Consider the following 23,528-nt stretch of genomic DNA (forward strand, 5'->3'; position numbering starts at 1 on the left):
AAGCTGCTCAAAGGCCCCTCAGCTCTGGAAACGGGCACAAATGGAGCGCTGCTGGGGAGGACAGATGTGACTAGGCTAGCACTCCTGGAAGCCAGGCAGGGGACAGCCAGTTCCACCCTGCTCTACCTCTCTATCCTTAAATGCTAAGACCATCGATGGCTCAATCAGCATGAGCGCGGTTCTGGGCTAAGACCAGGTTGAGGATCCAGCAACTCCAGATGCCTGCCTCACTGAAGAAGGAAGCCACTCCGCTCACAGTGGCTGACAACTCTGCAGCAGCCCTGCCTCAATGCCTATTCCAAAACAAAGGGGCTTTGGTGTTCTCTCCCAGTAGCCAACTAAGAACAAATCCAAGCCACATGCCAAGGCATGTTATTATAATAGCTCTTTATTTATTTCATAGCCCACTAAAAGCACCTCCTGGAGAAGCACAGAACGGTCCCCCAGAACTGTTGTCATGATTCACCAGCTTCACTCTAGGATGGCTTACTTCACCCTTTATCACAAAGGCACAGAAATCACCTGAGGCCTCAGGTGTCAGCATCACCACACTTGGCATACTGATGTCTCAGCATCACTGCACGGCACACCAAAGTGCGGTCCAAACAGTAATAAAAGCACAACCCTCCTTCCCAAAGAGGCATACATTTTTACTATAAATAATGTTTAGAGATGAAGCCAGTATTGGCCTGCCAAGGAATCTGAACTTCTGCAAAGGCTGTTTTGCATTAAGCCTTTAATAGCAGAAACATGGATCCACTCTGCCAAAGTAATTCCTAAATGCTAGAAAATACAGCTCTCCCCAGACTGCCGCCACCCACCCATTTCCAGGTTTTTGTTGGTTTTTTTTTGTTTTGTTTTGTTTTGTTTTTTGAGACAGGGTTTCTCTGTGTAGCCCTGGCTGTCTTGGGCTCACTTTGTAGACCAGGCTGGCCTGGAACTCATAGAGTTCTGCCTGCCTCTGCCTCCCCTTCCCGAGTGCTGGGATTAAAGGCGTGTGCCACTACGCCTGGCTCCATTTTTCAGGTCTTAATAACATACTTTGCAGCTGAGGACATTCTAGATTTGATCTCCAATACCAAGGGATGGTACCAGTTCAGTGTATGGAGATATCTTCACCGAGATGGCTCAGCTGCAGCCGGGTCACAGCCACGGATGGTGTCTGGGACACAGACCTCTTGTGCCTCGGGCTCAGCACCATCCTCCTCTTCAGGCTGCTCTGGGCTGGCTACACTCTCATCGGCAAGAGTGACTCCCTCTTTCTTCTTTTCTCCCAGCACCTCCAGGCCCATCATCCTGAGATAATGAAGCCGCTCATTCTTGGGCACAAAAGTTCGAATGGAGGTCTTTCCCCGCCACCCGCACAGCACGATGGGGCACTGGAGGGCATCTGGATTCCTGTCAACAAAGGTCCCATGTAAGCATTAAACATCCTGTTAGCTGTATCTAGTGATACTGACATCCGACCCCTCAAAAACAATGCTGTGCCCACTGCCCTGGTTCCTGCTCTCATATGTGCAGAATTTTGTTCCTGCCACCCAGTAGCTCCCATCCTTACCACCTCTGCTACCTGGTACTCCCCAAAGGGTAAGGCCCTACAAATCCTGTAGGCTGGGACTCTTCCTGCCCTTGCCTTCAAATGCTGTGGTTATACTATAAGCTGCCACACCCAGCTCCTCATCCAACAGTAAGGCATGCACACTTACGCAGGGTCCGGTTCGTATTTCAGCACAACGCTTCCCTTTGCTGGAAGAAAAGAAAGAGACATATGCCAAGGTTTTCACTACTGAGCAGATGAGTGTGCTGCTCAAGAGGGGTCAGTGGGCTCTTGGTCTTGAGGTTCCAGGTGGAAGAAAATTGTTCTCAGTCACCAGCAGAGCAGAAATGACATAGAAAGAACAAGAAGCAGAGGCTGGAGCAGCATCCAGAGAAATAGAGTGCACGTGCACACTCAATACAACTCTTGGAGGAAGGATCAGGAGGTTGGGAATCTACACTCAAGGTTAAATAGTCCCTACTCCTAGTCACAGCACAAAATGACATGAGAATCACCAAGTCTTATCTTCATCATCTTGATATAGGGTGAGGGCCAGTGGGGTGGCTCAGATGGTCCAAGTGCTTGCTGCCCAAGCCTCAAGCCTGGAGCCTGGAGTTCAATCCCAGAACTCACAGCACGAGGAAACTGATTCCCGAGGGTTATCTTCTAGCCTCTACATGCACACTATGGCATACACATGGCCCATCCCCAACAAAAGACAGAAAATAAAATGAACCTTCATGTAAGACTCAAAAAGAAATATAAAGTTCCTTCTCCCCACCCCCCCAATAGTCTCTGCTTTGAACTGCAGAAAAGGAGTGGCCCGCACTCTGCAGGCCTGTGACTCACACCAGGATGAGATGAGATCATACAAGGCCAGGATCACGTGGCTGACTCAGACTGAGCTGTACATAGCAGCAGACACATGTGAGGAAAATGCGAACAAAGGAAAAGCAGAGCAGATGCTTGGTGAAGATGTCACCAGTGACCTGATGTAGGAGCAGTAGGAGGACAGTAGGAGGACAGTGCACCCACGTCTGCTGGGCTCCCGGGTCTAATATGGGGAGACCTGAACTCCAAAGTCCTACAACACTCGTACAACAGTCCAGAGGTGCCACGTGACCAGAACCCTGGCAATGTCAGTCAGCAAGGTGCCTGCCGCCAAACAGGGGTTAAGGGGTCAGGCTCAAGTGCTTTCTAAACTCAGTGGGCACTGCTAAGTAGAAGTAGGGGTTGTACCGGGACAAGGGGTGAAGAACCCCCCAAAAGGGGCTTAAGTCATTTATACAAAATGGCATAGCATTTGCACAAAGCCCACGTACAGGCTCTGTAACGTTATCTCCAGGAGACTTAAAACCCCTTCTGGAGTGAATATCCTATCATCTGTTGTTATCCCAGACTCCGTGCTGAACCGAATGCTCTACTAACAGTTGTTATTCCACACTGCTTGCTGTGTAGCCAAGGATGACCTTGAACTTCTGATCTTCCTAAGTGCTGGGACTATCAGCATGCTCAATTTATACAGATCAAACTCAGGGCCTGGAGCATGCTAAGGGAAGCCCTGTGCCAACTGAACATGTCTCCAACCAGACATAACTGTTTTTCCTCTCAAATATTTTTAATCCATGACTGGAGGAATCTGAGGATGTGGAACATACAGAGGACTGACTGTATTGATACATGTGACTGAGAAATGGACAGCTGTTACTCGCAGTTAGCCTCTGGATCCCTTTACTCACCCAGGTCCTTGACTTGACTGTAGGCCTCACTGCTCAGCTTTCTAAAGAACGGGTTCTCCTGGGTCAACAGTGTCTTCACATCTTCCATGGACACAGTGATGATTCTTGAATTAATGAATGGATACAATGTATATATCCCCTGTAAGAGTCCAGAAATAGCACTGTGATCCATGTGGATTTTATGGGGGGCTTTCTTGTGTGGTTTATGACTTGTTGAAGTCCCTCCCCTGGGTCAAGGCCCCAGAGAAACCTAGGCCCTGGAGGGGCTCAGGAACCTCTGAGGTGAGCTGGTCAGTTCTAGCCAGCCTTGAGGTACTGAATCCAAGCGGCATGCCAGAAGGTCCCTCTCTAGCTGGTTCACAGAAACCATGACTATGATTGTGAAATCCCTTTCAAATTACCTCCTGTGCCAAACGGAACGCACAGTCAAAGTCCTCGCCGCTGTTATTTCGACACCAGACTTTAATCCCGGTATTGATGACCTGTGAGGTAAAATGAGATGAACCAGGAGTCAAAAACAAAGGCTCCTGCCGTCCCTTCCACTATAGGCAGCATGGCTGCCTATGAGCAGCTTTATTTTAGAAAGGCATTGGCAGAGAAATGGCTCTCACTAGAACTAGTTTCTAAGAATAGCACACAGTTCCAACCACTTCTATGTCCATAGTATCATGACAACAATTAAAACAATTCGGGCTGAACAATTAGGGCTGGAGAGATGGCTGAGAGGTTACGAGCACTATCTGCTCTTCTAGAGATCCTGAGTTCAATTCTCGACAACCACATGGTGGCTCATACCCATCTATGTGATCTGATGCCCTCCTCTAGCATGCAGGTGTACGTACATGAAGACAGAGCGCATATACACATCTAGTGCACGGCCCCCTCCAACCCCCACCTTCATCTTCTCGCTGTTGTTCAGCAGTACATTCCGCAGCTCCTTGGAGACCATGTAAAGCTGCCGCTTCTTTCCTTCTGTAGTTCGGGTTAACAAATTCATCCTCGGGAATGAAGGATCCAAGGCATAAAACTTCCTGTCAACAAAAGCACTACTTACATATAGCTCAAGGCAGACCACTGATGCATCCGCCCCTCTCCCCACCCTGGCATCCCGCTGCCCCTGACAGAAGCTAACTTTCAGACGAAGTCATGCCTGGCCTTGCCTCAAAGCACAAGCAGGATATGCCCGTGGAAAGCCAAGTCAAGGGCTGTTAAGGAGCAGCTCTTCTGCCAACTGCTACCCCAATGACGAGGAGCCCAGACTCCTGTGCAGGGCCAGACCTTAGCACTTTTACAACACAGGCTTTTCTGTGTTCCATACGCAGGGTAATTCCACTCCCACTCAGACCTATTCGCTCCTCATTTCCTAAGAGCAGACCGGGAGCCTTGGCCACTGCCTGCTGTACTCCATGGAGTGAGCGAACTACACTGGGTCCCAGTTGACAGCACTTCCTGTCTGTCATCTTCACCTCCTGATGGTCCTTTCTTTTTCTGCTTAATGAAGAAGGCTGGGACACCTCCCAAGTACTACTCAGCTCCAATGTACAATCAGGAGCAAGCTGATAAATACCCATCTTATGTGACTGGTAATGAGTTTGTTTCCCACAACGAACTTCCTAACGTGGCATTCAAATGGCAGGATCCTTACTCAATAGGCGGGAACAAAGGGTCATCTTCAGGAATGAATACAAATGGATCTTCTTTAAATCCAAACAACTTCATTCTCTTTGATGGAGGAGGGCTGAGGGGACATGGAGGAAGAGAGCCAGTCAGCACCCTGGTGCACCCAAAGACTAGCCCTGTGCAGTACAGCCGGGTCCCAGCTGGGTCCTCAATCCCCTGAAAACCACCATGGCTAAGGCCCTGGGATCCCATTTAGTTTAACAAGGGGTCTACGAGGACAGCAGACAGCCATGCTCAGATGTAGTTTCCTCACCCACACACGCCATCTTTCTTCTCATTACTCTCGGTGTTCTCAGTGGCATGCACTCCTGAGTCACTAGCTCCAGTGCTCATCTGACTTTGTAGCTCAGAGTGGTCCTTGGGATTCCTCTTTGCAGCAGCCTTGGGGCTGGATGCTGCGGTCTCTCTGGGCTCTGCATATTTACTCTGAACCTGTGGACGGGAACAAGTTCATGTTCACACAAAAGCAATACATCTCACCACTGCAAGAAAATTAAAACTATCATCTTCTTATCACCCCGTTGTATTTTTCGACAGCATGGAAGACAACAAAATACTATTTTTTGAAAACATCACTTTTAAAATTTGCTTTTGTAAATGGGATCTGCAGGCATTGTTCATTCACAGCTGACTCAACAAAGAACACCACAGACTGTCCTTGGTACAGAAGCCTATAGAGCCAGTCTGATCTTATTCAGTAACCCTGCATCTGCTCTGGGCAAGGCACACCAAGTTCAAGAGAATGTGAGATTGTGTTAACCAAGGGTGCTGCAGGGTTAGACACAGGCATATAACTAAAAAGGCTGCGAGAACTGTTCCAGGGTGCAAGTAATTAGGAAGGACACATTCCATGGCTTCAGTGTGCCTACTGTGCCCCAAACCTGGGGCTCAAGCACAAGAGACAGTAAACAATCTACAAAGCTGTGTCCTTTCTGTGTCAGAAGGCAGTGAGAGAAGCAATCTTTCAGTTCCCCTGTCAGATTACAATTTAGGATGCTCCAGTGCAGGCAAGTTCTCAGGTTCACCCCAAGACACCGTGCTATCCAGAGCCAAATCCAAGTCATGGCAACCATCTCAAGAGGCATCTCCAACAGCCCACAGTGTCAGCCTCCCTTGAAAAGACACACCACAGCTATGTCTGTGGCTTTAATCCACCTCATGAGGAGTGTGTCCCCAGCAGTGCACACAGGACAGGACAGACAGCCAAAACTGAGTAGGAGACAGATGACCAGCAGTGAGAAAGCCCATGCTAACATGGAACAGAGCAAATGACACAATAGGAAAATGGAAGAGAGACCAATATGAAACCAGAAGGCACCCCAGGTGCAGGTCAGCCTATAACACACTCACAACAGCCTCTGCACTGCTCTCAACAGCTCAGAGCCACAGCTGTGGGTACAGAGCACAGACATACCACTAGTACAAACAAGATGCATCCTTCCCAGAGCACACACATGACCTGGGGCTGGAGGCGGAGCTGAGTGGTAGAACATGTGCTTAGCTTAGCTAAGGGCTCCAGTTTCAACACCAGCTCCTAATAACTAACTATATATGTCTGACACTGTTAACATGCATCTTTAGAGAACACAGGCATCTTGATACTAAATATCAACTGACTACTTAGAATTAAATGCATAAAGAAAATGTATTAATAAAGTTAACTTTACTTCTTTTTTAGAACATTCCTGGAAAATGTAGCCTGCCATGTGCCTGGCATCCTATCTCTATCAGGAAAGAATAGAGCTCTAAGCTTTACTCCCAAGAGGCTGGGACTCCCCAAAGTTAGGATCATAGTCTCAACTATATCAGCTAGCAGCTGGACCATCAGTTATCATGGGTCACTTGTGGCCAGAGAAGGCTGAAATCATTTGAGAAAACAGTTCCTTTCTGTTTTTCCAAAGTTAAGCAGCCTTAGTCCTAATCCAAGATAACCTTAAGAATCAGACATTCGCACACCAATTCCTGGACACATTCATAAACACAGAAGGCAATGGCATGGCTAACAAGGATAAGGCAAGGTAGTAAAAGGCAATGTCTCAGTCATGGCCAGCACTTACAGTGGGCAAAACAAACCCCACGGTATAGGGCAGTAAATGTCAGAGCACTGCAGACTCAGAGCCCCCAGTCCTGTCCACATCAATCTCACATCCTTTCTACTGCTGGTAAATAGCTGGGGATAAGATAGAGACAGAACGTGCTCCCCAAACATAGCCTTCCGCACTCTCTTTGTGAGAAGGGCTTGAGTTTTCAGAAAATCTGAAACCCTGCCTCTCTTAACACCCTTGCCCCTCGAAACTTCCACGTTGCATTTCAACTGAGCTAACTCTTATATGTTTTATCTTATATGTTAAGGTCAAATATCCTATTAAATCATTTGGATTAAAAGCCCTTACCTTTGGCTGACGTTTATTCCATGGCATTGATGCTTTCTTCACCAATACAGCCACAAAGAACCCTCCAGTGTTCTGATGATGTGGTAGTATTCGAAGGCTAAAAGAGCACATACAGAAAAGGTCATGCAATGACCCAAAGCCGTTCTTTTGTTATTAGACTGCCAAGATGATCTGCTCTGGCCTTATGCAGATGCTCAGCCCACTCACACAAGAGCCACATACTATCCTTGGAAAGTCTATGGAGGGTATAGACAAGAGGGAGCCACACAGGGCTGGGGGAAATGAGTGTGATGACCAAGGTACAATACACACATTTATGGACCTGCCATAATGAAGCCATTGCTTTGTACAATTACCATACACAAATGAATAAGGGATGAAAAATACAAGCAGCTCCTAAGAATTAGCTCTGAGATTCTAACCAATTCCAGTACTGTAAACACTGGTGCTAGCAACAACAGGTACCAAGCTCATCCACTCTACAGACCATCTCCCCATTCCAAAGCCCCCCAGTGCCCACAGACTTACCACCGCTCTAGATGCATTGCTTGAAGTTTTTCTAGGTCCTTTGGTGGGAACATGGTAGGTCGAATTTGCGTATGCCTACCCTGGGGAACCTCATCCCAGCCTGCAAACCACTGCCCATCTCTAGTCATGACCTGTAGAAAGAGACCGGCAGCACCACCACAATGAAGAACACATTGGTACACAGGGTAAGGCCTAACTGCCCCACATAAATACTTTCACCCCAAAGTCCAGAATGAACCTCATCAAGCATACTGACTAGGTTTCTTTTTTGTTTTAAAAACAAATCTTGACTGTTTGTGGCAAGAAGGTCAAAGGGGAATGGTTTTATTTATTAAACCAAAGTTGAACTGCAAACCACACACATTAAAAAAGATCCAAGGTTATACTTACAGGCATGAGAGCAAAGCCAAGTTCCATATAAGGAACAAAAGCAGACAAGAACACATGCAATTATAGCATTTGTCATTAAATAGAATCGGCTAGTGGAATCTATACTGTAAGCCATGTGATGCACTGCTTCACAATACCCAAACACAAGTGTTCTCCAATGTTTGTGGCTCTTTCAAGGTGTCCCAGGTCTTTTGAAATAAACCCTCATCAAAGGATTACCTTCCACTGTGAGACTCCAGGCATCCACTTCAGTCCTGGCAACTCAGCAGAGACATCAGCAAGCTCGAGAGCACCTAAGAACATACAAGAAAAACCTCAGAGGCTCCCACATTGAGCCCACTCAAAAGAAACCACAACAAAGTACACACCATGTGGCTCCACTCAAAGAATGCCCAGAGAAGGCAAACGCACTGCAGGAAGCAGCTTAGGATGGGGCAAGGAGTGAAAGCTAATGGGCACAAAGAACCTTCTTGGGGTGCAAAGAGCAGACTGTGGTGACACTCAGCTGAGTACATTTAGACAAGTAAACGTCATCTAACTGTCCTCTTAAACTGTAAATCAGAACCCAGGAAAGCTGCTAAAGCAAACACTGCACTACCCCTGAAGCTGTAAGGCTGCCTGCACTGAGCTCTCCCTGTTGGTCCCCACAGCCAGAATTCAGAGGGTGATCTGCGTCTTCATGCCTTTTGTCTAATAACACCCTAGAACTGCGTTCAATCATCAAGTTTTGCATCCCAAGAAGTTTTCTAAAATTGCCCGCTGGGCACAACTGGGGCAGCCTTATAGCAGGGCGGCTGTGAGCACACTCTGGTCCTGTGGTCTCCAACACTGACACTCTAAGTAGCTGTACAGTGGGGCAATCAGTCAACACTTAACTAGCTAACAATACAGACTTGAGGAAAACAACAAAGCCCCTTGGAAAAGCAAAGAAAAACCCTAGCAACTGTATAAACAAACCAAAGGGCCCCCAAGGTGACACTTGTCAGAGGAGTCTGCTCTAAGAATCTCTCTCCTTCGAAGCAAACACAAAGTTCAGACATCTTCAGTCTCCATCTTCATTCCAGCTACAGCTCTGAACACCTTCTTCCAGTGCTTAACCAAAGCTCATGTCAACTCTGTGTCTGGTATTTCCAGATTTCCCGCACCTAAGTCCTCTATGCACTCCATTTTGTTACTCCATTTGGCTTGTGATTAGGACCCATTACCATGCCTGATGACAGTAGAAGGCTTTTGTCACCATTCAGCCTGTGCTTTGGGTGAAGATTAGCTACATGTAGCACCCACTCTAGTTAAGGACAATGCTCACCAAGAAATTAGTCATTTTTACATCAATAAAACGTACTACCGAACAGTGTGAATCCCTCAATTCCTACAACTACCTTCCCAGCCGAGGACTGTCACTGCACTCCATCCCCAACCCTGGGCTTTTCACAAAGGACACTGTGCAGCTCAGCCGAGCCTTCATTCAGTTCCTCTACCTTCCTGTCCCTCATGTTGAGAGCACAGAGCTTCTTCCTGGTTTAGCCTAGTGACTGGGCAGTGATAGAAACTAGTTTTTCACAGCTCTGGGACTAGGCTGTAGTCTGTTGTTGTAGCTACTAGAATCTTATCTTTCCTAAAAGTCAGCTAACAAAAACATAAATCTGAGCAAGTTCAATTCTTATCACTTGACCCAGAGTGACATCACTATAGTTTTGCTCTCCACATGCACTTTTAAGAGCTAAATACTACCAAAACACATATTCCAAAATCCTATATTTACCCAGGCCAAAGTGTAAGAATGCAAATACAGTATATCAAGTCTCAATCTATAGGATTTGGCTGAGGGCTGACTGTACAGCCCAGACCAGTCAGAGCTGAGGCACACCTACTGCCAGGGACGGCGCGTGGTGCCGGCCAAAGTTCAGAAAATATGAGCACACTTTCTATATTATGTTCAACTTCCTCTGTGTTCATGAGGATGGCACATTGCTGGACTGTGATATGAAAACAGGGAAAAGCCCATTGTTTGTTTTTAGAAGACTCCAGGATAGGTTAATAGAGGAAAGTTAACATTTCAATAAAATGCTAAAAGTGAAGCACTTAAAAAACACCTTGAAAATGCAGTTTGGGAACATTGTTGAAAATGCTGCCTGTCTGATGTCTCAGTATAATTCAGTGTCTAAGACCTTACAATGGTGGGGTGTGTACTAGCAAAAACAAGCATGGGTCTGTCAAGGACATGCTTCAGCTGGAACCCTTGTGTTCAGGATTTACAGCTATGCTTTCACGTCAAAGAGCAGCCCTGTAAGCCTCAACACAGGAAGAGTCACTAGAGGACTCAGCACTCCCATTCCAGGTGCACACCCTACAGCATGGAAAGCAGGCTGTCTAAGAGATTCTAACACACCATGTTCACAGATGCCAGTTCCCAGCAGTTCAAAGTAGAAATCCAAGTGTTCCCCCACTTATGATCTGTAAATGAGGTGGGATAATATGGACAGCTGGGTACTACTCGACTTACACATGGAATGAAACCCTGGCAGAACCTTGAACTGAGACAAACAAGGTAGCCGTGAGAAGACAGTCACAGTATGACCCACCTGCACAAGGACCCTGGAGTCACAAGTCCCGGGACAAAATGAGATTGGCAGCAGCAGGGGGCACATACAGCAATCTCAAGTTCAGTTTTGCAGGATGAGCTGAGATGGACAGGGGTAACAGCCGCATAGAAATGCCTAACACACTGCACCCCACATTCAGAGACAAGCTCAGCCATGGTAACAGCCACACAGTTGTGGCAATGGACCTAACGTACAGCACCTCACACTTAAGTAGCAAGGACCTCATGTAATGACAACCATTTTTGTAATGAGAGAAAAATGAGCACAGCTTTGTCCTCAAGCTTCCATCCTGATTCCAAGCAATTCACAATATGACAAACAGCACAGCACAGAAGCCTATTTCTTACCGTGATGCTCACTTTAAGCTAAAGGCAACGGGTTAAACATACATGCCACTAGTCAAGCCCCTCCTCCCCACCCCCACCTGCAGCCTGCTCACTGCCCACTATTACTAAGGAGCGGCTGAACACATGCTCACCTTCACTCTTTTCCAGTAGAGCTGCTATTACTGCTTCGTCCTCAACAGGATTCAAGGAACACGTGGAGTACACCATCCTGCCTCCCTCTGCCAGCTGCTCAGCACCTCGAGTTGCAATCCGAAGCTGTAGGCTAAGTGTAGACCTCAGGTTAGCAACCAAACAGCTGTACAGCAGTGCTTTGCATACCTACTCACCCTGGCCACACACACAAACACGTATTCTTTAGGTTGTGAGTGGTCTAATGTCATCTTACATAAGCTGTTTGTGTTTGTTCTTGAAGAAAACTTCTCTCTTTATATTCTTTCTGTTGTTACATGTTTCCAAACATATCTAGAGAATTTCCTCTATTAAAAATCTCCAAATTTATCCAAATATGTGTTTTTTCTATGAAAAATATAAACCCTTTCCTTATTTTATAAAACCAGTAGTATTTAATAAATACTTGTTGATTTAATTGTAGTCAGTTTTTACCAGTATATCAGACCATCCGTATACTGAGGAAAACGTGCTTTTCATGTTAAAAGAAAAAAGAACACCAAGCTTTACAGAAAGAGCCATTGAAAATGCTGGGTGGGAGGGGGTTGGGGGTGGGGAGGGTTGTTAGAAAGGTGGCTCAGCAGTTAAGAGCACTTATGGAGGACCTGAGTTTGGCTCCCAGCATCCACACTCATGACCATCTGTAAGCCCAGTCCCAGGATCTAATGCCTTCTTCTGATGTCTACTGGCACCAGTTATGCACACTGTGCACATACTCACATTGAGGCAAAACATAAAAAAATAGGAAAGAATGCTATACACAAACACTGCAATGAATAAGCACAAATCGGTGCTACCATGAGAAGTCCAAGGTTAGTTACAGAGAGGAAATGCATGCTTCAAATGTGATACTGTCACAAAAGACAGTTTAAACAAACATGCATCTTGACAGCATTAAAGTACCACTTAATACTCTTAAAGGCCTTAGAGCAGTGGTCCTCAACCTTCCTAACACTGTGACCCTTTAATAGAGTTCCTCATGTTGTAGTGACCCTCCAGCATGAAATTATTGTTGCTACTTCATAACTGTTACACTGCTACTGTTAGGAATCATGATGTAAACATCTGCTGTGCAGGCCATCTAATACGGACCCCTAAAGGGGTCTTGCCCTACAGATGGGGAACTGCTGCTTTAATGTCACTTCTAGTATGTGAGCAAGTCTCATGAGGAAACTACTAAATGTGGCTCTAGGACCCACTCTAGATGGTCAGTCAGGAAGCAAGGCATCTTGGCAGCTGCCTATGTCAAAGGCTAATCAACTCACCCGTGGAGCTGCAAGCTGTTTAAGGTGGTCCATTTCTTCCAAACATCAATGTTTTTTCTCATCGTGCCATCACCACTGGAAAGAAGATATGTAAGAAACTGAAGCCCTGCCTACGTAGGTGGCTAACAGGCATGTCAAATCTAAGCCGAACTGCAAAGCAGGCATAAAAACTGACTAGAGCACCCACCCTCACAGAGCACGTTCTGCTTCAGCTTTCAGAACACTACACCTCAACATTCAACCCCAAAAGGAAGTACAGGATAACCCCACTCAGTTCTGAAGAGACTCTTCCACGGGAGCAGCGTAGGCTGCATGCACCCATCTTCACAATGCTCTCGTGAAAACACATTCTGGGTGTCTTTGCAAAGTATTTGAGCCGAGAACCAATTCTAAACACACCGTACACTTGTTCTGTATGCACCCTACATGGACAGCCTGAAGACAATTGTGTGCCATGTCAGATGCACAGTTCTTTGGTTGTGACTTGCCATGAGTTCAGGTATGGAACTGTTCACTTGGAGACCTGTCAAGGAGTCATGATGCTTTGATTTTTGGAGCACTTTAAATTTCAAATTAGGGATGTTCAGCCTGTACCAACAACACTAATCTTTATACCTAGGACTCAGGCACTTGTATAAATGCTACTCAGAAGCCTGGTTAATAAAAATGACACTGTAAAATCGGAAGTATACTTGGAATTGTTTTACCACAGCAGTCAATTCAACCAAGCTGATTTCATCCTATCAACTTTTTTTTTCTGTCCAGCTAAACATGTCTTACTTCCTCCTTAGTTACCACATGCATTTTACAGGATAGCCCTTTGCTGTGCGGTTTCATCTAGCCAGCTCTCCAGGGTTTGCTCCTGCCCTAGATGATGACTCTGCGAAGGTTCATTTCCACATGCTTCAGGAGCAGGTCCGCGGGATAGGCAAATCCTGACACACAACCTCTACTTTACAATGACACCTGGCTGGATGCCAGGGCTCAAAGGGTAGAAACCGCAACATAACTTCAGGAATTTCTTCGTACAAACTTCAAGAGTTTGCATGGTCAATTTATTTTCAGAATATGAAATTATAAGACCACATACATGGTAGAAACAGGGGGACCCTCAAAGTTAATCATAATGCTGTAACTAAAAGAAGAGAAATATGAATTATGATGCTTCACAGAGAATACTAATGTTTTACTTACCATGCTGCAAGCTATTTAATGTGGTCCATGCTCTTAACTTTGCCAGTATGCTAAAGTTTCTAACAGTTTCATGTACTTTAACTCAGCCACACTCAGTGCCACCAGCTACAATACAAACTAAGTTCTACTACGAGCTGTGAGTGTTTAACAAAACAGCATCCTTCCAGAGAATTTTCCTAAGCATTCTGATAGGTTCTCTCAGGCAGGTTCCACAAAATTAACACTTGGCTTTCACCTACCTCTGATTGATGCCTATAACAGGACAGGGTCTTTCCTTACAAGACAGCTATTCAGTCATTCCATAGACTGTTTCTACACATAAAGTCTTGTCTAACATTTAGGCCATTAAATTTAGAGTATCAATACACAGATAAAAATGAGTTTCACAAAGGTTTCGACTCTTAAACTTCTTTCACTGAACTAAGTAACAAACTTTAGCAGAAAACCCTGTTATTTTTCTCAGGGTGTGTGTATGTGCGCATGCGTGAAGCTGTTACAGTCCTCAAGGATGTTCCATCTCTTCTGGCGCTGTGTCTCATTCTGTTCTACTTCCAGCACCATGCTGAACTGTTTCACAACTACCCAGTCTGTCTCTCTGGTCAAGTTAACATCCTGCTTCCTATCCCTAGCCACAATAACCATGTGCACTACTGTGTTCATGTGTCACATCATTTAATCTAATCTACATGTGACTGGATTTCCTGGTAGATTTGTGGCTTTCTGGCCTCTTAATAATATAAATACCTGCAAGGGACATCACATAAAATTCGGTCATAGAAGAGAACCTCTTTCCTTCCGTCCACATCTACTGTAAGCCTAGGTATGCTGGATGCGTCATGGTTCACCACCATGATGCAGGGACTGCTCAGCCTTTTGGCCTGATGGACGAGCAGATAGCAGCGCTTGTTGTCCACGTCATTTGCGATAACAAATCCCTCTAGGAACATAAAATTGTAGTCAGGAGAGATGCAGCAGAAGAATCCTCCCCTGAAACACATAACCATAACCTCTGGGTCGGCAGGTGAGAAGGAAAGGTCTGTGAAACGTAAGATCCGAGTCTAAAACTTTCTAGAAAAGGAGCCAACCGTCAATGTGTGGATTTTATAGGCACCAAAAAACTCAAAGCCTCAAGATTCATTTGATAGCAGCTATGTACTCTGTGCCAACTGCTGTGCTAATGACTTTTCTAAGGTTATTATCAATTATGAGGGAGGCATAAAGAGAAAGGCACACAAAACCTGACAGCGTTAAAGGGCTGCCTATGTGCCATGGCTCTGCTCTAGAATAAAAATCAGGCCCGGGGCAGGGTCTGTTACCTGAGCCCATCAACGGGTTCTGGGACATGATGTCCCACGCTCAGAACCATCCCGGGAAGTTTCCCAAGTGGTGCTCCTGCTCATTTCTGGTTCTTCCCACATTGCAGCAAAAAAAAAAAAAAAAAAAAAAAAAAGACAAAATACGCTAAACATTTACAATCTGGACCATCCTTCACAACAGTGAGGACCACAGGACATCAGGAAGAGAGAGGGTTAAGCAAGATTATTGCTTATTATCTACCAATAAAATGAGGGCTTTTAAAAAAATGACAACCAAAGCAAAGCCCTCCACATTGTTTGTAAGTAATCATAAAACAGAAACGGGCTGGAGCAGCTGCTCAAAGCCAACAGGCAGGACAAAGCAGAACTGAACTGGCCAACACTAGAAATACTGCTCCCAGCTCTCAGACGAGACTGGGAGGACTGCAGAAATGGCTGCTAGCTCAATGAGCACTCTGCAGCCTCCCCAATTCACGGCACACCACATCCTACTGTGAAAAGGCGGAGGGATCCGAACGAAGGGGTCAACACAACAACCAGGAACAACATGCTAGCCACTGCTCCTCACTAAGGGAGAAACTGAACAAAGCAAGGTAGTACTACCTAAGCTCAAAGGAGGCTATGCACCATGCGCAGGCCCACTTCCTATAAGAGACAGCACACAGGAGTCTGACTGATGGTTTGACAGCTCATCACCACAGTATGCTACCTTTAGTCCACACTCACAGGAGACTTCGCTGCCCAGGAAACAGGAAAGGGGAGGGTGCTTCCTCACCCACAACCCACCAAAGTCATTCCCCTGCCCCACAGTGATTACCTGGAAACGGGACACTCATGTCAGCATGCAACATTTCAATTAACTGTGTGGTCTTTGATCCAGGGGCTGCACACATGTCTAAGATCTATAAAAAACAAACAAACAATTTATGTTTTTAAAAGCTATAATATACTACATTTGCTCTCAAACCATCTTATGAATCACTCTAACACGCTGACTTGCATTCTAAGACCTAAACTGCACTTATACACGAGGGAATGTCCTCTGCTCCAAAACTGAGAACTCACACAGCGACAGAGGCATAGTCTGCATGGGGGTGAGAACAGAATGGGGCTGGAGCCACAGAACCAGAAATGAAGGCCAGGAGTCATCCCAGCAGGACAAAGTCCACAGGTCACTTCTTCCTTTTCCTCATCTAAAACTGCAGTGGTAGCATCTGTTCCCAGAGTGCTGTGTGGCCAAAGGCTAGCCATCAGTTTTCTTATTGATTATCAAACAGCACTTGTCATTAATGAGCTTCACATGGAGTCAATGTGATCTAGACAAAAACATCACTTGTAGGCATAAGGTTACAGTGTAATTCAAATGCTGATTTCTGGTTACAATCCTTGTTCTGAGAATCTCCTGTCTCAATGTTGTATAAACACTGCTCCTCAATTGTCCCCTGATATGTCAATAAAGAGACTTGACACCTAATTGCTGAGCAAAGGACACAACAGGGCTGGACTTCCAGCCTGCTAGAGGAGAAGGAAGGAGGTGGAGCAATCCGAGAGGTCCAGGTGACATCAGGAGAGAGAGCTACAACAGGGAAAGCTACAAACTGCAAGTATCTTAGGGTTGTACACTGGGAGGAAACCAGATTAGCTTAGAGGGTTAATAATAGAGTAATAACTGCTCAGTTATGTTGTGAAGCTTATTATTAAACAAATATAAAAGAGTCTCAGTTTTTCTGTGGTAGCCAGGTTAAGAGAGAAACCAGGAAACAAACATCATTTTTATTAAAAGGTAAGCAATTAGATAAATAACCAACAGTCACTGAAGGTTATCTGTATTCTTAATTTGTTAAAATAAACACTGAGTGAAGAAAGCTCTGTGTAATTATGTGTATTATAAGACATAAGACAAAACTACAAAAACAAAAACCTTAAAATACAAAACATTATCAAACACAAGTACCGGAAAGGCTAACACTACTACACAGTTTCAGCAGAGGACACAGCACTGCCAATGCCTGCCCACCCATCTTCTATCTGGTACATTACCTTATGATGCGGCTCAACGTTGAGCAGCAGTGGAGGAATCATGCTCACAGCCTCCTGGCGGCTAATGTTTCCCTTGGGGGAGAAAAACAAGCAACAATAAGAAAATCAGCATTTTCAAATCAGTTATTTATGGACTGCAACAGGAAAAGGTCATGTGATCTTACATGGAACAGGAAAACTTTGTATTAATGGGCAGTTGCTTGCTTTCTAAAGATAATTAACAACTCAGTAGCATTTAAGGTTAGAATGTCAAGTATGACATCAGAGGTTAGGACCACAGTCCCGGTCCTCTACCCACAGAGGTTGGGTGAGTGTCCTCTGGGCAGTCCACTATCTACAGAGTAGCAGGCAGCCAGGAGCCAAAATTCAGTGCAGGACAGAAAGTGACCAGGGCAATGACCTTTCTTCCCCACACCCTTCTCTTTCCTGGGTCTGCTGTATCAGGAGCCCAAAACGTCCACCTTCTAGATCTAAGCAGCTCCTTGCAAAAACAAGACATCAGCCACTGAGCCTATCTACATTCTTTGGGCAACCAGTCACCACCTTCTGTTGTTTTTACAAGGGCCAGGGCACAAGAGCTGGCAGACAAGACACATTCAGATGCAGACAGAGAGCCACAGGCCAGTACTACCTCAGTCACAACCCTACCACCAGCCTGGAATGTGTGGTGTACCCACAGCCCATCTGGTTTTCAGCACCTGAAACACTGGCCAAGCATCTGACACATGACAAGTCCAGGCATATGACCATCAGAACCAACATCCACACTTCCTATTTTCACCTGCCAGATGCTATCTTGAGTTTCAGGTCAGCAGTGATTCTGTGCACCTACCTGAGCTTTGATTCACTCGCCTAGGCACACTGACTCTAAGCTTCCGGTTTACCCATGTGACACCAGTTCCAAAACTCCGTAGTGCTCAGTTGCACAGCTCACTACCTAACACTCAGAAAAGCTTTCCTTCCAACAGCTACCTCCTCTTACCACAGCCTGGGTCTCCATTATCTACCTGGCTCTCTACCATCCTGGTCCCCACTCAGCCTGTCCTCTGTTCAAAACACAAGCCCAGTGCCGGGCATGGTGGCACACGCCTTTAATCCCAGCACTCAGGAGGCAGAAGCAGGCAGATTGCTGTGAGTTTGAGGCCAGCCTCGTCTACAAAGTGAGTCCAGGACAGTCAAGGATACACAGAGAAACTCTGTCTTGAAAGAGTTTCTAAACTCTTTCCAAAACTAAAACCAAAAAAACCACAAACCCAATGCTCACTAGTGATTTGCTAACCTTTTATTCAAAGGCCAATCTAGATGAGGGGCTGGGCAGAGCAAGTACAGGCAGGGATGTGGCAGCTCTCCATCCTTACTATCCAGGGAGGGAAAGCCAAGCAAACTTACGCCCTTTACCTGTTTGCACAGAAAGGCATAGTGGTGGGAAACAGCCAGAAATTGGGACCAAGCTCAATGAATAACTTTCAAATTGGTAATGGTGTCAGGAAAGAAGGAATAAGAGAAGCACATATTTCTAAAGCTTGGTGAGTAAGAGACACACTTTTTCTAGCGGCACAGAATGGTTCACTTGACTGGAAAGAGGTGGACAAAAAAAAGGAAGGGAAAATGTGAAGATTCCTAAAGACGGCGCCCCCAAGACCAAGATGGCCAGGAGAATCTCTGCCTTCCTCAAGAATGTCTGGGTGAAGGCGCTGGTGCTGGTGGTATCCTTCTTTGTCTTGGGCCTTGTTGCCCGTGATCAGCCCCTGCACCAAGTATGCAGAAGTGAACAAGAGTGACTGAAGCTGCCCAGACCAACCCAGAAGGATAGCATCCATGAAACCACAGCTACACGTGGCTACATGCATTTGTTTTCATTGCTAAAGGTTCAGCATAGGAAAAGTCCATGGCAAGATACACTAGGATAAAGTATGAAATTAGCAGTGCCAAGTAAACTATATAACTTCCATAGTCCACTAAGTGACCTTAAAATCTTGTACTTTATACGTATGATATGCAAATGAATACACATCTTAAAAGAAAAGGGAATAAAATAAACAGAAGTATCATGAATGACAGCCTGGTCCTACACTCATCCGAATTCTGCAGCCATGCCAGTCCAAGAGGCTTTAGCAAATTGACAACGGAGAGAGATGAACTTATTGTACTAGTGATTCCATGACCCAAACAAGCCCACAGAACAAGCAATAACAAGAAGTTAAAACTAACATGTCCTGACTCTCCAGGTGGAAAATAGTGCACAGAGAAAAGCACCCGACGCTTTCAGGCCCCAGCAACCCACAGGGCCCACTTACAGACTCAGTCTCGCTAACCAGGAACTGATGAAACTTTGCCAACAATGGAGACTTTCTCAAGATTTTTCGACTTAAATTTGTATGCCAGGCAAGTTCTTCAGGGTACCTAAGTAAGATGAAAGTAAGAGAGTCACCATTTTCATACAGTAAGGCACATGGAGCAGACAAGTTAAATGTTTGACAAATATCTGACCGTGCTTTTCTTCATCTATTTCTAACCAAAGTTCTGTAACACAACAAAAGTGCTTACACATAAAGCCCTACGAGCCTCCCCATGCTTGAAAAGCACCAGTGAACTCACTCTAGCTGAGTCCAATGTTACCTACAGACTGAAGAATGACACCTCCTTTGCCATTTGTGTCACTCTGTGAGGACATTTTTTCTTTATGAGGTCAGTAATTGGGACACGTGTTATCCACACCTGACCTTAACTACTCACTTGTCCGCAATAGCAGAAATAAGGGCTGTGATGTGACCCACAGCGCTGTGCTCACCAAACCTACGTAATCCAAGATCAAACTAAGCAGGTCGGGAAGTGACCAATCTGTGTCACTGCTAACTGCGACACCTGCTGCGACACCTGCGGCACGACAATCAACTCCCATTAACAATGCAGGTCAAAGGGTTCTATCTATCAGTTTACAGCCATTGTAGCAAATGGGACAATGAAGTGAAGCTGACTGGAAAACAGATACAATATAAGTGACAATTCTGAGACTTGGGAGTGACACAGAGAAACAACTTTTAGCATTTTAAGACCCGTCTCAACAGCCATGTTTTAAGATATGTGTGACTACTAAATTAGGAAAATTTAGGACTGTGGACATTATACACACAGCATCCCTCACTCACAATATTTTGAAATCATGTTTGATTTATCAGGATTTTAAAAACAAAAACAAAACACTGTTAGCTATTCATTCAGACTCAAGAAGACTCCCTCTGTAAACTCTGTACATCCTCAAAGTGGGAAAGTGGCCAGGTCCCTGCCTGAAGAGCTCCAGTGCCAGGCCCCCAGATTTCTCTAACCTGTCTAGCGCTTTCATAATAGCACTTCTAGCCTCAGTAACTGTCACAAAGGTCATCTCCAGCCCCTCAATAGGACCCTTCCCAGATTATGCTAAATTTAGGTGAAAAGTCTGAACAAAAACCCATCAACCCCTGACTTCCCACAGAAACCCACTAATTCCTAGATCCCCTAAGCCAAGAAGCAAAAAAGTGGAGCAGGGCTGAGGCTCCTGACCTCAGCTCAGCTGGGGATTCCCTCCCCTGGGAGCGGTAATACCTCTGCTGAGGAGGCTTCCTCTCAGGGTACCTCTCCATCTGAGCAGGAAGGCCAACAGAAACAATGTTAGTGCCCACTCTGCTCCCCTAGAGACAGTAATAGGGATACCCCAGCTTTGGCTCGGAGTGTTGCATTTGGGAAATAAATCTGCTGCACACTGATTTTAGTGTCTGACATCCAGTACTCATTTAAATGTACATGCTGTGTCTACCTATGCTAAGAATACTGCAAATCCAAATGGCCAATGAGAAAAGGCAAGCAATATTCCATGATTAACAAAACCCTACTGCTGGGTTATGACCACAAAGTATTACCTGAAAATAAAAGATACATATCTTTTTTCTCGTAAATAGTCAAAATGCCAGAGACGGTGGCATAGGCCTTTAATCCCAACAGAAGGGAGGCAGAGGCATTCGGGCTCTGTAAGTCCAAGGGCAGCCTGGCCTACATAGCAACTTCCAGAGCTAAACAATAAAACCCTGCCTTAAAATAAAAAGCATAAAAAGTCAAAGCCTACAAAGTTACCAGAAAACACCAAATTCACCCTTATACAGCAACTACTTAAAATATTTTTTCTTTTGTGAAAATTCTATCTCAAGGGATAGGCGGTGGTGGTGCATGCCTTTAACCTCACTGCTCAGAAGGCAGAGGCAGGTGGATCTCTGAGTTCAAGGCCAGCCTGGTCTACACAGTGAGTTCTACGACAGCCAGGGCTACACAAAGAAACCCTGTCTCAACCAAACTAAAGAAAAAAAAAATTTAAAAGAAAAGAAAAAAGAAAGAATGAAAAAAATTCTATCCCTAAACATAAAATAGGAAACTACAATTAAAACATCTGGGAGTTGACTCAGGGTACAGCGCATCTGAGCCATTATGGACCACTCCAGGTATTGAACACAGTGTTCTACAACTTAGGCACAGCGATCACAGGTAGTGAAAGGGCTCTGGTGGAAGCAGGAATGCCTGGCTGCCTGTAGGCTGCCCTGGGAAACACCCGGACCTAAGCTACAGCAGCCTGTGTTGAGCAGAGTGTGTCCTCCCTCTTGAAAGGGAGAGCATCTCCTCTGAAATTCTGACCTGGGAAACTGGATTGTAAAGAGACGTGAGAAGCCACTAAGGAACAACAAAGAAGAGGCTGGGCCCACCACCAATGAACTGAACGCAGTGTGAGACACATGAACTACGTATTGTTTGTGAACATGTACACACTAGTCTGAAGTTAATAAAAAGCATTAGGGAAAAGAACACGAAGATGCTTGAAAAGAGCCAGGTGGTGCTGGCGCACGGCTTTAATCCCAGCACTTGGGAGGCAGAGACAGGTGGATCTCTGAGTTCAAGGCCAGCCTGGTCTACAGATCAAGTCCCAAGACAGCCAGGAGACCCTGTCTCAAAAAACAAACAAACATATGCTTGAAAAGTACATCCAGGCTCTTTATGCCAACAGTGATTGCAGAGCAGAGAAACAACCAACATGAAAAAGCATTCTGTACCTACCAGCTTAGAGGCTGAGGGACTTCAACTTTCTGTCCATCTACCTCCAGGTCCTCCAACTCCTTAAAATACTTGTTCTTCAAGCAATGGAGAATCTCTTTTGCATGGCTATGAAAAAACAAGTTTCACAGCAGTCTAAAAAGGTAAGCTGATAAAACCTAGTAATTTTAATACTACAAAACTAAAACCAACTCTGAGGTTGGTTAATCACCCAGAGGTGTGTAGCCTTTTAACATTGTGACATTGCTCGTATCTAAGAATTCAATTCGGAAAGCAACACCAATCAATTTACTAAAACCAAAACCCCTCCAGTTTAACTGCGTTGTGTTGGGCCACAGGTTGGATAGACCTTAACAATAAGGTAAATGTAATACTGCAACGAATCTTGGGGATGGTGTTCACTGATGGGCAGGGACGGGAGAGGCAAGTTAAGATGTCACAAAATTTCCGTGTTGTTCAGAGGGACCCATCAAAGTCACCCATCCATGCCCCAGGAACCAAGTCTTTCTCAGGTTGCGTTTTCATTCATATTCTGACTCCCACCTACACTGCTCTGCACCTCATCTCCCTCTCAAAAGCCTCCAAGTACACGTCAGAAAAGACACATCAGACTTACCACTTGTAACCAGTGATTCTCAACGTGGCTGGGAGGGGCTCCCGGAGTGAGTTCATGAATTGGTCCCATTCTCCTTCAGGCACGATTTTGAGTTCCTGATAGTAATGCTCAAAGAGCTTGTTCTCCTTTATGATCTCGGGATACCCACCTTCCCAGCCCTGACAGGAAAGCGACAGGTGAGCAAGCCCCGACCCCCGCTAACCCGGCCCACGAGCAAGGTCCCCGACCCCCATGCCCGAGCCCACGGGGCACCCCTCTCACCGCCTGGCTGCGCTTCCTGCGGCCCTCCGTGCTGTCTTCCGTGCCCTCAGGCTGCGGTGGCTGCTGGCACCGCCGGACCCGCGCCCGCCGCCCCATGGCCCACGAGGATGCACACGCCGAACGCAGACAGCTACCCACCACAGAGCACGCACGCTGTACTTCCGGCTGCATCCCGAGGACCCCACAGCTGGGTCCTAGCAGGGGCAGTCAAGAAATATGCCTGAGAAGACACAACACGCCCTTGCCCTGCTCCAGAAAAGGGTAGCACTCCTAACAGCGAACGTGGTTCCTCACATGATCCACAAAAGCCACCGAGTGTGCCGTGAATCACTCCGTCTTACACGGAGACTCAGGCACCTGCATGGACGACCTGGTCTT

At 45.8% G+C, this 23,528-nt stretch overlaps 1 protein-coding gene across 1 annotated transcript; it reads right to left on the minus strand.

The window, feature by feature from the left end:
* Nucleotides 1–372: 372 nt before the first annotated feature.
* Nucleotides 373–23,332, minus strand: NSUN2 (NOP2/Sun RNA methyltransferase 2). The gene is made up of 19 exons (XM_084782837.1): nucleotides 23,151–23,332; nucleotides 22,890–23,047; nucleotides 22,277–22,381; nucleotides 19,498–19,603; nucleotides 17,201–17,272; nucleotides 15,978–16,062; nucleotides 14,589–14,781; nucleotides 12,651–12,725; nucleotides 11,349–11,479; nucleotides 8,487–8,560; nucleotides 7,878–8,008; nucleotides 7,350–7,446; nucleotides 5,210–5,388; nucleotides 4,922–5,014; nucleotides 4,172–4,307; nucleotides 3,678–3,758; nucleotides 3,277–3,415; nucleotides 1,707–1,746; nucleotides 373–1,398 (listed from the first exon to the last, which is right to left on the minus strand). Exons 1-19 carry the CDS (start codon nucleotides 23,319–23,321, stop codon nucleotides 1,116–1,118), a joined length of 2,349 nt encoding a protein of 782 aa, XP_084638963.1. The 5' UTR covers nucleotides 23,322–23,332; the 3' UTR covers nucleotides 373–1,115.
* Nucleotides 23,333–23,528: the final 196 nt, after the last annotated feature.

The sequence above is a fragment of the Acomys minous genome (assembly GCF_964271855.1).
Source record: "Acomys minous genome assembly, chromosome: 5".
Taxonomy (NCBI): Eukaryota; Metazoa; Chordata; class Mammalia; order Rodentia; family Muridae; genus Acomys; species Acomys minous.

Bases quoted from the DNA above. Each gene is read 5' to 3' on its own strand.
- NSUN2 (XM_084782837.1), bottom strand. From the start codon at position 23,321: ATGCAGCCGGAAGTACAGCGTGCGTGCTCTGTGGTGGGTAGCTGTCTG. The intron at 16,063-17,200 runs GTAATGTACCAG...TGTTTTTTATAG, and splicing joins ACGTTGAGCCGCATCATAAG to ATCTTAGACATGTGTGCAGC. The intron at 4,308-4,921 runs GTAAGGATCCTG...TTTTGTTGACAG, and splicing joins CCTTTGTTCCCGCCTATTGA to GAAGTTTTATGCCTTGGATC.